This window comes from Bombina bombina, chromosome 2 (genome assembly GCF_027579735.1).
Source record: "Bombina bombina isolate aBomBom1 chromosome 2, aBomBom1.pri, whole genome shotgun sequence".
Taxonomy (NCBI): Eukaryota; Metazoa; Chordata; class Amphibia; order Anura; family Bombinatoridae; genus Bombina; species Bombina bombina.
This window is the reverse complement of record NC_069500.1, coordinates 1,123,267,142-1,123,283,977: the sequence shown is the minus strand read 5'-3', so window position 1 is coordinate 1,123,283,977 and position 16,836 is coordinate 1,123,267,142. Positions and strand designations below refer to the sequence as shown.

At 39.2% G+C, this 16,836-nt stretch overlaps 1 protein-coding gene across 1 annotated transcript in view; it reads left to right on the top strand.

Annotated features, from left to right (window-relative positions):
* The first annotated feature begins 3,600 nt into the window (after positions 1-3,600).
* The window catches only part of C2H4orf45 (chromosome 2 C4orf45 homolog), a 97,456-nt gene continuing 84,220 nt past the window's right edge, over positions 3,601-16,836 (top strand). The window contains exon 1 of the mRNA XM_053700836.1: positions 3,601-3,761. Coding sequence (XP_053556811.1) covers positions 3,677-3,761 — 85 coding nt within the window. The 5' untranslated portion in view covers positions 3,601-3,676. The remainder of the gene's footprint in view (positions 3,762-16,836) is intronic.

Below are 16,836 nucleotides of genomic sequence, written 5' to 3'. Positions count from 1 at the left end.
TACATGATTGAATACTGTAAAATGTGCAATTATGATTGTATACTGTGAAATGTGCATACATGATCGCATACTGTAAAATGTGCATACATGATCGCATACTGTAAAATATGCATACATGATGGTATACTGTAAAATGTGCAATTATGATCGTATACTGTGAAATGTGCATACATGATCGCATACTGTAAAATGTGCATACATGATGGTATACTGTAAAATATGCATACATGATGGTATACTGTAAAATGTGCATACATGATGGTATACTGTAAAATATGCATACATGATGGTATACTGTAAAATGTGCATACATGATGGTATACTGTAAAATATGCATACATGATGGTATACTGTAAAATGTGCATACATGATGGTATACTGTAAAATATGCATACATGATGGTATACTGTAAAATGTGCATACATGATCGCATACTGTAAAATATGCATACATGATGGTATACTGTAAAATGTGCATACATGATCGCATACTGTAAAATATGCATACATGATGGTATACTGTAAAATGTGCATACATGATGGCATACTGTAAAATGCGCATACATGATGGTATACTATAAAATGCGCATACATGATCGCATACTGTAAAATATGCATACATGATGGCATACTGTAAAATGTGCATACATGATGGTATACTGTAAAATGTGCATACATGATGGCATACTGTAAAATGTGCATACATGATGGCATACTGTAAAATGCGCATACATGATGGTATACTGTAAAATGTGCATACATGATGGTATACTGTAAAATGTGCATACATGATGGCATACTGTAAAATATGCATACATGATGGTATACTGTAAAATGTGCATACATGATGGCATACTGTAAAATGTGCATACATGATGGTATACTGTAAAATGTGCATACATGATGGTATACTGTAAAATATGCATACATGATGGCATACTGTAAAATATGCATACATGATGGTATACTGTAAAATATGCATACATGATGGTATACTGTAAAATGTGCATACATGATCGTTTACTGTAAAATGTGCATACATGATGGTATACTGTAAAATGTGCATACATGATGGCATACTGTAAAATATGCATACATGATGGTATACTGTAAAATGTGCATACATGATCGTATACTGTAAAATATGCATACATGATGGCATACTGTAAAATATGCATACATGATGGTATACTGTAAAATATGCATACATGATGGTATACTGTAAAATGTGCATACATGATGGCATACTGTAAAATATGCATACATGATGGTATACTGTAAAATGTGCATACATGATGGCATACTGTAAAATGTGCATACATGATGGTATACTGTAAAATGTGCATACATGATGGCATACTGTAAAATATGCATACATGATGGTATACTGTAAAATATGCATACATGATGGTATACTGTAAAATGTGCATACATGATCGTTTACTGTAAAATGTGCATACATGATGGTATACTGTAAAATGTGCATACATGATGGCATACTGTAAAATATGCATACATGATGGTATACTGTAAAATGTGCATACATGATCGTATACTGTAAAATATGCATACATGATGGCATACTGTAAAATATGCATACATGATGGTATACTGTAAAATATGCATACATGATCGTATACTGTAAAATGTGCATACATGATCGCATACTGTAAAATGTGCATACATGATCGCATACTGTAAAATGTGCATACATGATCGTATACTGTAAAATGTGCATACATGATTGATTGCATACTGTAAAATGTGCATACATGATAAGAAAATATAAATATTGCATAGATATGCTTTAACATGTTTTCATCTACCTAACTGCAAAGGGCTACAATTCACTTAAGCAATGTGTATGTGTCTCTATGTTAAAGTCCTTTGGAAACCTCATTTCTTTGAGGCCTTATAACTTTTTTTGCAATGTTTCTATAAAATAATTTTTATTGGACAGTGTTAATATGAGTGTAACTGTAATTTATAATGTATTTTTGATGTGTTTTGTGACACTTTTTATTTTCGGAAAACAGTTAACTACAGCTCTGAGATAACGTTTATGATTCAAGCGTAATTTCCCTCAACTTGTAGTATTAGCGCAATTTAAAAAGGAGTGCAAGTGATCGCCAAAACCCTCACAAAATTGTTTGCGCTCCACTTTTAATCTAGCCCTTAATATGAAAAATTTCAGGGTGTTTACTGTCCCGTTAATATTATTTGCTGAGAAAATTCCTAAGTAGGTTTAACACGTGACATGCTAAAAACTGAAATGCATATCAGTAAATTTTAGATTTGAATAGAAAACTGTTTGCAGTACACTTCTATTAGCATTTTTTTTCCAATAAAAATGTCAGCATTGACCTGTATCATGTAGCTCCTTTACCTTTATTTTTCATTTGAAATTGTTGGTTTTGTCTATTGTATCTCCCCATATACTAAATATTTCAGTACAGCAGTTATAGGAAAGCTATGTATATTTGTATTTGCCCAAAGCAGTCATCAATATTTTTAAAATGTAGTTATAGTATGAGCATGTCAACAATAATACTATTTTAATTTATTTAATTGCGCCTAAGGTACAGCGTTATGTGGTCATATAGTGGGTTAATGTTGGTATGGTGCTGCATTGGGAAGTCTATAAAGGGCTGTAAGTTAAGCCCTTAGCGTTTAGAGGACCACAGATACACAGACCTTTATAGCACTGGCACCCATTTTAAGGGACAGTCTAGTCAAAATTATGATTCAGATAGGACATGCAATTTTAAGCAACTTTCCAATTTACTTTTATCCTCAAATTTGCTTTGTTCTCTTTGTATTCTTTGTTGAACACTAGACCTAGGTAGGCTCATATGCCAATTTCTAAGCCATTGAAGCCTGCCTCTTATCTCAGTGCACTTTCACAGATTTTACAGCTAGACAGCACTTGTTCAAGTATCCCATATAGATAACATTGTGCTCACTCCTGTGGAGTTATTTGAGTCAGCGCTAATTTGGCTAAAATGCAAGTCTGTGGAAAGAACTGAGATAAGGGTACAGTCTGCAGAGGCTTAGATACAAGGTAATCACAGAGGTAAAAAGTATAATAATATAACTGTGTTGGTTATGCAAAACTGGGAAATGGGTAATAAAGGGATTATCTATATTTTTAAACAATAAACATTCTGGAGTAGACTGTCCCTTTTAATGTAGATTACTATTTTTACTATTATTTAGTGGCCCCATAGATGCCAGGCACTTTCTTCATCTCACTGACATGAAAACGTTTTTCACTAAAGAATTTTAACTTTAAGTTCCAGTTTGTTAATGTTATTCTGTACTTAATAAGTAACATTTGCATATAGCCCTGATATAACTCACTGTGAATGTAAAGACATCTTATGTAGCTCTTCAATATTATCTAACATACCTATCAATTATTAAATACCATCATCGCTCAGGTCCCATTGCATTAATTATCTTTGTACAGAACCACTGGCTGGTGTAAATCTGATACCTTTTTATGTATTAGTTGCCGTGGTTACATAGTTGCTTTTGGATACATTGTTTGTCTGAACGAGAGACAGGTAAAGTTCTCAGTGACTATCTGGCAGGAGATCAGACTGCAGCTTCCCCACTTACTGATTCATACAGGGATATTCAGCACCACATGCCATTTGGCTGCCTCGTGTGACATAATGCTTCACAAGCGTCATGTGAGGCCCTCAACATCCATCGCTTCCTATCCTACCCAAGGGACCGGCAAAAGGATGTTATACACAGGTAAATAATGACTGCATTCTCTAATAAGGTTAGGCAGAAAAGATTAGCTACATTTTGATTAATTCTGGGTAAATAAAGTATATTTTTTTTAAATCAAACCACTATTTTTAAGAATATTTTTTTAAATGAAGTTTTAATGTAATGTAACTACAGGGTGTTTTATGTCCTTTTAATATTCAATTTATTAGAATTATTATTAGAACTATTGAGTGATTTCTGCTTTTCCAACACCTAGTTGTGATAAATTAAATACAATGTAGAAATGTGCTGTGTACAAGTATATTCTGCATAACTACTGTGTCTAAAAAGTTGTATTTTTCATGAATATGTAGTGATTCAGCACAAGTAGATTAGAAAGCTCCCTGTCTGTATAGGTTCTGTTATGTTACCATTATCCTGTCTTACCAGTGTTTAGTGCAGCGTAACTTGTCACACCATTTTATCATCTTTGTTGTTACTAAATCCTAATAGAGACACATCACTGCACAAATGATTTGTATCTGTCCAAATCATTTGCATCTCCAAACACAAGGAACTGACACCTGACCTAAAATGATATTTCTAATATCACTACAGAAACAACATCTAGACTTTAAACCAGCAAATAAACCAGTTCTAAGTAAAACACATATTTATGTGAAAAGTTGTGTGATGTCGTGTAATGTCATGTGAGTTTTCAAGTTTTTATCAGATTTGGGTTTTTTGTTTTATCCTCAAATTTACACTTAGCTTCATATGGTCATGTGTCCTTTTCAAATTCTATTGTGTTGTATATCTGGCCTATAGGAAAGTTGAAATTAGTTAATTTAGCTGATATGATGCAAATCTATTCCAACGATTCAAGTACTTACATCATAAAGAGGTCATTTTGTTAATATTAAAGGTAAACATTCTCATATAGTTAAATACCAGTGCAATCTGGAAGTACACCTATAACTTAAAGAGACATAAACGTGTGAAAATAAACTGATGTAAACTGTTAGAGCAGAAAAAAAGAGCATTTCAACATGTTCTCACCCTTTAGTGGTGCCAGTTTCATATGATATAAATGAGTTCTCTGATTAATAAATAACAGTGTAGCTTGTTACAATGATAAAGTTCTGAGGCCTGCAGGATAATCCAGGGCAGCGAAAGACACTACACTTTTTCAAGCCAAATCAGAGGAAAAGAAGGCACAAGACAGTAGTAAAATGCATTAAAACGTTTACTATGTGTAATTTTGTTTTATGGTGAGTTCAATTTGAGGCTAATGTTTTCAGAAAAGTATCTATATAATATTGCTCTTGTATAACATTATATCCTTTTATATATGATATAATGAGATAGATTTATTTCATTACTTATGTGTTTACATCCTATATATTTAACATCTTCAGCATACTGCAGTATATTTTTAGAGCACACTGCAGTATTGTGCACAATTGGCAGGTTTGTGTAAGATCATTACTGACTGATAATGTTACAGTTGCACCCTATATAAATGTTACAAAAGATACTGCTGACAAACTAAACCTTTGTAAAATATATAACCCAGCAACAGCAATGTGTAACAACTACTGCACAAACCACAGTACTGGCTACTTTTATATGTGTAAATATTCCAAACAAAACCTTTATATACCCAAAGTAATTTATCATACTCCTGCACAGCTACATTCAGAAAGCCACAGGAGTCAGATGAAGTTTCTATATCACTATGATTGTATTACATTATCTAGTGAGTTTAAAATGAACAAGAGTATAGACTTCTGTAGATTCATTTTTTTATTTTCCTTTCATGCAATTCTGTGTCTCAAATGCATATTTTAATCTAATCATACAGGGAGTGCAGAATTATTAGGCAAATGAGTATTTTGACCACATCATCCTCTTTATGCATGTTGTCTTACTCCAAGCTGTATAGGCTCGAAAGCCTACTACCAATTAAGCATATTAGGTGATGTGCATCTCTGTAATGAGAAGGGGTGTGGTCTAATGACATCAACACCCTATATCAGGTGTGCATAATTATTAGGCAACTTCCTTTCCTTTGGCAAAATGGGTCAAAAGAAGGACTTGACAGGCTCAGAAAAGTCAAAAATAGTGAGATATCTTGCAGAGGGATGCAGCACTCTTAAAATTGCAAAGCTTCTGAATCGTGATCATCGAACAATCAAGCGTTTCATTCAAAATAGTCAACAGGGTCGCAAGAACCATGTGGAAAAGCCAAGGCGCAAAATAACTGCCCATGAACTGAGAAAAGTCAAGCGTGCAGCTGCCAAGATGCCACTTGCCACCAGTTTGGCCATATTTCAGAGCTGCAACATCACTGGAGTGCCCAAAAGCACAAGGTGTGCAATACTCAGAGACATGGCCAAGGTAAGAAAGGCTGAAAGACGACCACCACTGAACAAGACACACAAGCTGAAACGTCAAGACTGGGCCAAGAAATATCTCAAGACTGATTTCTCCAACATTGGTGTGTCCGGTCCACGGCGTCATCCATTACTTGTGGGAAATGTTCTCCCCCACAGGGAAAGGCAAGGAGAGCACACAGCAAGAGCTGTCCATATAGCTCCCCCTCTGGCTCCGCTCCCCAGTCATTCTCCTTGCCGCTCTGAACAAGTAGCATCTACCACGGGAATGGCGAGGAGTTTGTGGTGTTAGTTGTAGTTTTTTATTCTTCTATCAAGAGTTTGTTATTTTAAAATAGTGCTGGCTTGTACTATTTACTCTATAACAGAAAAGTGATGAAGATTTCTGTTTAAGAGGGCTATGATTTTAGCACAAGTAACTAAAATCCATTGCTGTTACCACGCAGGACTGTTGAAACAAGAGAACTTCAGTTGGGGTTAACAGTTTGCAGACTCATCTGCTTCAGGTATGACTAGTCTCCTTCTAACAACACAGGCTAATGCTAGATGACAGTCATTTTTCCCCTCAGGGGAAACGGTAAGCCATTTTTCTTTCACCTCAGCAAAAAAGATAACAGGCTTCCCCTTTTTGTTTTTTATGCTGGTAGACACTGTTAGGGGCTAAATCGATTGGTTTTTATAACAATATTATACCATTTGAAATATTTTATAAGCTCACATACACTTAGGAACGTTTTTTATTGATCTGGCTTGTTTTAGACACCTAAATCTAGTCAGGAAGGCCCCTTCACTCTAGTGTGCTGAGGGAGGAAGCCTCATTTTGGCACTTCAGCTGCGCAGTTGAATTTCAAGGCAGTACATGCAGATTCATGTGAGAGGGTCCTGTGGCTCAGAAAGTGACTCCAAAAGGCTTTTTTTCTGTGAATGGTGACCCCTAAGGAAGGTAAAAAGCTGCAGCAAGGCTGTAGCTGGGATTGTGGTGTATAAAAACGGTTAAATCCAACAATTAGCTCCGGTTTGCTTGTTTTAAGAGCTAGAGTCTCCATATTTGCTGTGCAATACTTTCTAAGCATTAAGACACTGGGGTCCAAATTTCAGAAAAATCGGATATTGCCTTCATAGTTTTTTGAACATTCAGAAATAAATGTGTCATTTTATTATTTAAAGAGACAGTAACGTTTTTGTTTAAAATCGTTTTTATTGCATTGTTTGCCTGCCTAAATCTGTTTAACATGTCTGTTCCATCAGATAACCTATGTTCTGTGTGTATAGAGACAAATGTGGTTCCCCCTTCGAGTGTTTGTGATAATTGCGCCATAGCGTCCAAACAAAATCAGGAAAGCTCTGTTATTTTTCATAATGTTGCCCAAGATGATTTATCTAATGAAGGTAGTGGGGATAGCTCTACATCCTCTCCTTCTGTGTCTACACCAGCTTTGCCCGCGCAGGCGACACCTAGCGCGCCAGTGCTTATTTCTATGCAACAATTATCAGCAGTAGTGGATAATTCTATAGCAAATCTTTTATCCAAACTGCCAGCTTTTCAGAGAAAGCGTGATTGTTCAGTTTTAAATACAGATAAAAAGGATGAACAATCAGACGCTGACGATGCCTTATCTATTTTACCCTCACATCAATCGGAATTGGCTGTGAGGGAAGGGCTGTCTGAGGGTAAAATTTCAGACTCAGGAAAAATTTCTCAACAGGCAGAACCTGATCTAGTGGCATTTAAGTTTAAGCTAGAACATCTCCGCGCTTTGCTTAAGGAGGTATTAGCTACTCTGGATGACTGTGATTCCATGGTAGTACCAGAGAAGTTGTGCAAATTGGACAAATTTTTAGAGGTCCCAGTGCACGACAACGCTTTTCCAAAACCTAAGAGGGTAGCGAACATAGTGGAAAAGGAGTGGGAGAAGCCAGGTGTACCCTTTGCCCCACCTCCTATATTTAAGAAAATGTTTCCCATAGTAGACCCTAGAAGGGACGCATGGCAAACGGTCCCGAAGGTTGAGGGAGCTGTTTCAACACTAGCGAAGCGCACAACTATTCCTATAGAGGACAGCTGCGCTTTCAAAGATCCTATGGATAAAAAATTGGAAGGATTGCTTAAAAAGATTTTTGTTCAGCAATTGTTCATCCTTCAACCAGCTACGTGTGTTATTACTGTCACTTCAGCGGCGTCCTTTTGGTTCAAAGAACTAGAAAGGTCGCTCCAGAAAGAGACTTCCTATGAAGAAGTCATGGACAGAATTCATGCATTAAAGTTAGCTAATTCCTTTATATTGGATGCCGCCTTTCAAATAACGAAATTGGCGGCGAAAAACTCAGGTTTTGCTATTGTAGCGCGGAGGGCGCTTTGGCTAAAATCCTGGTCGGCAGATGTGTCGTCCAAGACTAAGTTACTGAATATTCCTTTCAAGGGTAAGACCCTTTTTGGGCCGGAATTGAAGCAAATTATTTCAGACATCACTGGGGGTAAGGGCCATGCCCTCCCACAGGATAGGCCTTTTAAGGCTAAGAACAAGTCTAATTTTCGTTCCTTTCGCAATTTCAGGAACGGACCAGCTAATAACTCCACTACCGCTAGACAAGAAGGTAACGCAGCCCAGCCCAAACCCGCTTGGAAGCCCATGCAAGGGTAAACAAACCAAGAAACCTGCTGCTGCTACCAAGAAAGCATGAAGGGGTAGCCCCCGATCCGGGACCGGATCTGGTAGGGGGCAGACTATCTCTCTTCGCTCAGGCTTGGGCAAGAGATGTTCTGGATCCCTGGGCACTAGAGATAGTTTCCAAGGGATACCTGTTAGAATTCAAGGGACTTCCTCCAAAGGGAAGGTTCCACCTGTCTCGTTTATCTTCAGACCAGATAAAGAAACAGGCATTCTTACATTGTGTAAGAGACCTATCAAAGATGGGAGTGATAAACCCAGTCCCCTCCGGGGAACAAGGTCTAGGGTTTTACTCAAACCTGTTTGTGGTTCCCAAAAAAGAGGGAACTTTCAGGCCAATTCTGGATTTAAAGATTAACAAGTTCCTCTGAGTTCCATCCTTCAAGATGGAAACCGTTCGGACAATCTTACCAACAATCCAGCAGGGTCAATTTTTGACTACCGTGGATCTAAAGGATGCGTATCTGCATATCCCAATCCACAAATCTCATCATCAGTTCCTGAGGTTCGCCTTTCTGGACAAACATTACCAGTTTGTGGCTCTTCCATTCGGTTTAGCCACCGCTCCCAGAATTTTCACAAAGGTGCTAGGGTCCCTTCTAGCGGTCCTAAGACCGAGGGGCATCGCTGTAGCACCTTATCTAGACGACATCCTAATCCAAGCGTCGTCTCTTTCCAAAGCGAGGGCTCATACAGACATTGTGTTGGCTTTTCTCAGATCTCACGGGTGGAAGGTGAACATAGAAAAAAGTTCACTGTCACCGTCCACAAGGGTTCCTTTTCTGGGAACAATAATAGATTCTGTGGAAATGAAGATCTTTCTCACAGACGTCAGAAAGACAAAGCTTCTAAAAGCTTGTCGAATTCTTCACTCTATTCCTCAACCCTCCATAGCTCAATGCATGGAAGTAATAGGACTAATGGTCGCAGCAATGGATGTGGTTCCTTTTGCTCGAATTCATCTAAGACCATTACAGCTGTGCATGCTCAGTGGAATGGGGACTATACAGACTTGTCTTCCCAAATTCAAGTAGACCAGGTAACCAGGGACTCACTTCTCTGGTGGTTGACCCAGGATCACCTGTCTCAGGGAATGAGTTTCCACAGACCGGAGTGGGTCATCGTCATGACCGACGCCAGCCTCTTGGGGTGGGGCGCGGTCTGGGACTCTCTGAAAGCTCAGGGCCTATGGTCGCGGGAAGAGTCGCTTCTCCCGATAAACATTTTGGAACTAAGAGCTATATTCAATGCGCTCCTGGCTTGGCCTCAGCTAGCGGAAGCCAGGTTCATAAGATTTCAGTCGGACAACATAACGACTGTTGCGTACATCAATCATCAGGGGGGAACAAAGAGTTCCCTAGCGATGAAGGAAGTAACCAAGATAATCCAATGGGCAGATAATCACTCCTGCCATCTATCTGCTATTCACATCCCAGGAGTAGACAACTGGAAGGCGGACTATTTGAGTCGTCAGACTTTCCATCCGGGGGAGTGGGAACTCCATCCGGAGGTCTTTGCTCAGTTAACCCAATTATGGGGCATTCCAGACATGGATCTAATGGCGTCCCGTCAGAACTTCAAGATTCCTTGCTACGGGTCCAGATCCAGGGATCCCAAGGCGACTCTAGTGGATGCATTAGTGGCGCCTTGGTCGTTCAACCTAGCATATGTGTTTCCACCGTTTCCTCTCCTCCCCAGTCTCATAGCCAGGATCAAACAGGAGAAGGCCTCGGTGATTCTGATAGCTCCTGCGTGGCCATGCAGGACTTGGTATGCAGACCTGGTGAATATGTCATCGGCTCCACCATGGAAGCTACCTTTGAGACAGGACCTTCTAGTACAAGGTCCATTCGAACATCCCAATCTAGTTTCTCTGCAGCTGACTGCTTGGAAATTGAACGCTTGATTTTATCCAAGCGTGGGTTTTCAAATTCTGTGATTGATACTATGGTCCAAGCCAGAAAACCTGTGATTAGAAAGATTTACCATAAAATATGGAAAAAATATATCTGTTGGTGTGAATCCAAAGCAGGGCCGGTGCTAGGATTTTTGGCCACACAGGCGAGGATACATTTTGCCGCCCCCCCCCCCCCCAATTTTATACCATCCTATTGCTAGTTAAAAGGGATATTGAATCCAAGTTTTTTAGAGCATGACATTTTAAGCAACTTTAAAATTAACTCCTGTTATTATTTTTTCTTCATTCTCTTGGTATCTGTATTTAAAAAGCTGGAATGTAAGCTAAGGAGCTGGACCATTTTTGCTTGTTTCAGCATCTTGCTTAATACATAGCAAATCAGACAGTGGTTGTGCTGCATGACAATATATATATATATATATATATATATATATAATTATATAATTTGTAGCACTAGGGGAGTAGAGAAATTTTACATTGAAAAAGTTAATGTCCCAACATAAGAAGGAAAGTTATGGATTACTGTTGTGGGTGAAAATTCTCACCTACACACATTTACACATTTACACATACACATTTACACACACACACACTTACACAAACACACACACTTACACAAACACACACACACACACATACACACACACATACACACAAACACATTTACACACACACATTTACACACACTTACACAAACACACACTTACACACACACTTACACACACACACACACACACATTTACACACACACACACACACACATTTACACACACACACAAACACACATTTACACACACACACACACAAACACACATTTACACACACTTACACAAACACACACACTTACAAACACACACATTTACACACACTTACACAAACACTTACACAAACACACACACATTTACACACACTTACACAAACACACACACATTTACACACACTTACACAAACACATACACACACACAAACACATTTACACACACACAAACACACACACATTTACACGCACTTACACAAACACACACATTTACACACACACACACACATTTACACACACACACACACACAAACACACATTTACACACACTTACACCAACACTTACACATTTACACACACTTACACAAACACATTTACACACACACACAAACACATTTACACACACTTACACAAACACACATACACATTTACACACACACACACACAAAAATGCAAAGACATATTCAAAAACACATTTAGATAAGGGCACCTAGGCACTAGACTGTGTTCCCAGTTACAATACATGGTGTCCTCCCTCTGCATGAACAGCTCCCTTGCTCAATTATGTGGTAGCACAGTATCTCTCTGCACAGGGCTCGGGCTGCATTAAGCAGGTACTCCCACAAATGGCACTATGGTCAAAAACAGAGCGCTTAAATCCCCATAAATCAGAAAAAAAGATATAGCTAAAAAACGAAGCCTCGAAGCATTTAAAAACAGTTGACAACGTGCAGCATGGAAAATAGCTCAGAAAGTTAAGTAAAAGTAAACTTGTAATCAACTGTCTGAGCTATTTTCCGTGTTGCAGTTTCTGAACTGTTTGCTTATTCTTAAATAAACACTTTCTTTTAAAGAACAGGCTTTGTTTTTTTCTATAGTAAATAAATGAATTTTTATCTATGTAAAGGCTTTGTTTTACCTTTTAACCGAAAAATGACTCTTCAGTCTGGTTCAAAAGAAAACTGCTGATTTTTTTCTGGGGCCCTAAATATTTGGAAAATAGACGCTGGAAATTCAATCTTTTTTGCACACACTGCGGTTTTATCCGTCCCCTACAGTAACAGAAATAAAACCCACTTACACATTTATGTCTCTGGCTGCTAGCAGAGCAAAGGTGGCAATAACAATGAAAAGGCTGCTAAATCAGCGTGCAGGGGAGAACTGGCAACTTTTGGGCATGGGCAATTACATTATAGGAGCTAACAGACAGTCAGACACAAACTCAGAAACAGTGTAGTAGAAGATAATTTTAGAAAGGCAGCTGCTTACCTGTGACTGCTGCCATTAGAACTAACTGTCACTGAGGTCAGGGGAACTCAATTCCATTTCCAGCCAGAAGTAGCGCGGCTCCTACATAGCTGCTCCACCCCTCCTCCTCCTTTCCCTACAGAAGCCTGCTGCCGCTGCGTGCACTGAACAGCTGCAGCCTGTGCGCGCGCGTGCGCGCGTGAAATATTTTCAGACGCTGCCTTTTTAAAAATTGAAGCTCAATATAGAACAGACAGTGTCATAGGTAGCACGGCGTTGGCACCCCATTTTCCCAAGTCGCGCAAAGGAAATTCAAGGATGTCTGGGTGGGGGCGGACTGTAAGGGTAAAAAAAAATAAAAAAATTAAAAAAAAGTTGCTGCTGCAGCCTGCAGGTTGAACTTGTCACCGGCAGTTTTGCGCCCCAATACTAATGCGCCCTAAAGCGGTTGCCTAGCTTGCCTGTATGCAAGCGCCGGCCCTGATCCAAAGGATTCTCCTGGAGTAAGATTAAAATTCCAAAGATTCTCTCCTTTCTCCAAGAAGGTTTGGATAAAGGATTGTCAGCTAGTTCTCTAAAAGGACATATTTCTGCATTATCCGTCTTGTTGCACAAACGACTGGCAGCTTTGCCAGATGTACAAGCTTTTGTTCAGGCTTTGGTTAGAATCAAGCCTGTTTACAGACCCATGACTCCTCCTTGGAGTTTAAATTTAGTTCTTTCAGTTCTTCAAGGGGTTCCGTTTGAACCTTTACATTCCATAGATATTAAGTTACTATCTTGGAAAGTTCTGTTTTTGGTTGCTATTTCTTCTGCTAGAAGAGTTTCTGAATTATCTGCTTTGCAGTGTGATCCACCCTATCTGGTGTTCCATTCAGATAAGGTTGTTTTGCGTACTAAGCCTGGTTTTCTTCCAAAAGTTGTTTCCAACAAGAACATCAACCAGGAAATAGTTGTTCCTTCTTTGTGTCCGAATCCAGTTTCAAAGAAGGAACGTTTATTACACAATTTAGATGTTGTTCGTGCTTTAAAGTTCTATTTAGAAGCAACAAAAGATTTTAGACAAACCTAATCCTTGTTTGTCGTTTACTCTGGTAAGAGGAGAGGTCAAAAAGCTACTGCTAGCTCTCTCTCTTTCTGGCTGAAAAGCATTATCCGCTTGGCTTATGAGACTGCCGGACGGCAGCCTCCTGACCGTATCACAGCTCACTCTACTAGGGCTGTGGCTTCCACATGGGCCTACAAGAACGAGGCTTCTGTTGACCAGATATGTAAGGCAGCGACTTGGTCTTCTCTGCACACTTTTGCCAAATTCTACAAATTTGATACTTTCGCTTCTTCGGAGGCTATTTTTGGGAGAAAGGTTTTGCAAGCCGTGGTGCCTTCCGTTTAGGTAACCCGATTTGCTCCCTCCCTTCATCCGTGTCCTAAAGCTTTGGTATTGGTTCCCACAAGTAATGGATGACGCCGTGGACCGGACACACCAATGTTGGAGAAAACAGAATTTATGCTTACCTGATAAATTACTTTCTCCAATGGTGTGTCCGGTCCACGGCCCGCCCTGGTTTTTTTAATCAGGTTGAATTTTTTTTCTTTATACACTACAGTCACCACGGCACCCGATAGTTTCTCCTTTTCCTCCTAACCGTCGGGGAGCTATATGGACAGCTCTTGCTGTGTGCTCTCCTTGCCTTTCCCTGTGGGGGAGAACATTTCCCACAAGTAATGGATAACGCCGTGGACCGGACACACCGTTGGATAAAGTAATTTATCAGGTAAGCATAAATTCTGTTTTTTCTAAGGTTTTATGGACTGATGAAATGAGAGTGAGTCTTGATGGGCCAGATGGATGGGCCCGTGGCTGGATTGGTAAAGGGCAGAGAGCTCCAGTCCGACTCAGACGCCAGCAAGGTGGAGGTGGAGTACTGGTTTGGGCTGGTATCATCAAAGATGAGCTTGTGGGGCCTTTTCGGGTTGAGGATGGAGTCAAGCTCAACTCCCAGTCCTACTGCCAGTTTCTGGAAGACACCTTCTTCAAGCAGTGGTACAGGAAGAAGTCTGCATCCTTCAAGAAAAACATGATTTTCATGCAGGACAATGCTCCATCACACGCGTCCAAGTACTTCACAGCATGGCTGGCAAGAATGGGTATAAAAGAAGAAAATCTAATGACATGCCTCCTTGTTCACCTGATCTGAACCCCATTGAGAACCTGTGGTCCATCATCAAATGTGAGATTTACAAGGAGGGAAAACAGTACACCTCTCTGAACAGTGTCTTGGAGGCTGTGGTTGCTGCTGCATGCAATGTTGATGGTGAACAGATCAAAACACTGACAGAATCCATGGATGGCAGGCTTTTGAGTGTCCTTGCAAAGAAAGGTGGCTATATTGGTCACTGATTTGTTTTTGTTTTGTTTTTGAATGTCAGAAATGTATATTTGTGAATGTTGAGATGTTATATTGGTTTCACTGGTAAAAATAAATAATTGAAATGGGTATATATTTGTTTTTTGTTAAGTTGCCTAATAATTATGCACAGTAATAGTCACCTGCACACACAGATATCCCCCTAAAATAGCTAAAACTAAAAACAAACTAAAAACTACTTCCAAAAATATTCAGCTTTGATATTAATGAGTTTTTTGGGTTCATTGAGAACATGGTTGTTGTTCAATAATAAAATTAATCCTCAAAAATACAACTTGCCTAATAATTCTGCACTCCCTGTATCTATACTATAATTGCGTTTGTAATGTCTGTCGTCGTTGGCAGTTGCGCACGCATCCTCAATGGAATGTTGGCAGCGTGAGCCAGCCAACAGAATGCTGGCTGCTCATGCAGCCAAAATAATTCACCTGGATGCAGCTTTGCTGCAGGATTCCGAAAACGGCAGGGTGGTAAAAGAATCCACCGGGATGCAGCGAAGGCAAACGGAGCATTACAAAAAAATAAAAACACCGTCCACACAAAGTATTACGACCTACACCGCAAACCCTCACATCGCAAAATAGAAAGTAATTAACCCCTTAATCCCATAACCATCAACCACCCACATCGCAATAAACCTAATTACCCTCTTAACCCCTAAACTGCAAAAACCCACATAGCAATAAACCTTATTACCCTATTAACTCCTAAACCACAAAAACCCCACATTGCAAAAAAATAATAATTAACCTATTAACCCCTAAACCAAACCCCCCCCCCACATCGCAATAAACCTAATTAAACTATTAACCCCCAAAACTCACAACACAAATAACTAATTAAATTACTAAGCCTCCTAACCTAACACCCCCTAAATTAACCCAAATTACCTAAACTAAAAATACTAAAGTTACAAAAAATAAAAAAGCTACGATTACAAAAAATAAAAAAGGCTAACATTTCAGAAAATAAAAAAACAAATTACCAAAGTTTTTAAAAAATTAAACCTAATCCCTATGAAAATAAAAAAGCCCCCCAAAATAACCCCCCCCCCCCAATCTAAGAATAAACTACCAATAGCCCTTAAAGGGGCCTTTTGTAGAGCATTGCCTTAAGTTTAACAGCTCTTTTAAGAATTAAACATACTAAGACCCCCTAACAGTAAAACCCCCCACCCACCAAAATAAAAAACCTAACACTAAAAAACCTAAACTATCCATTGCCCTGAAAAGACCATTTGTATGGGCATTCAGCTCTTTGCTGCCCATCCCTAATTAAAAAAAAATAAAAACTAATACTAAAGCCCCAAATAGATACTCACAGGTCCTGAAGTTCGGCGGAGAAGGTCCTCTTCCATGCTGTGAAGTCTTCTTGCAAGCGGCCGACATCTTCTTCCAAGTGGGGACCTCTTCTTTCTTCATCCAGGACAGCGGAACTGAAGACCGGCGACCACGGAACAATGGAGCGTGGAGGATCCTTTTCTTCCGATCGCCGCCGTACACTGAATAGTGAATTCAAGGTACGCAATTAAAGATGGCGTCCCTTGAAATACTATTGGCTGATTTGATTCTTAAAATTCAAATCAGCCAATAGGATGAGAGCTACTGAAATCCTATTGGCTGATTTGAACATATGCCCATACAAATGCCCTTTTCAGGGCAATGGATAGTTTAGGTTTTTTAGTATTAGGTTTATTTATT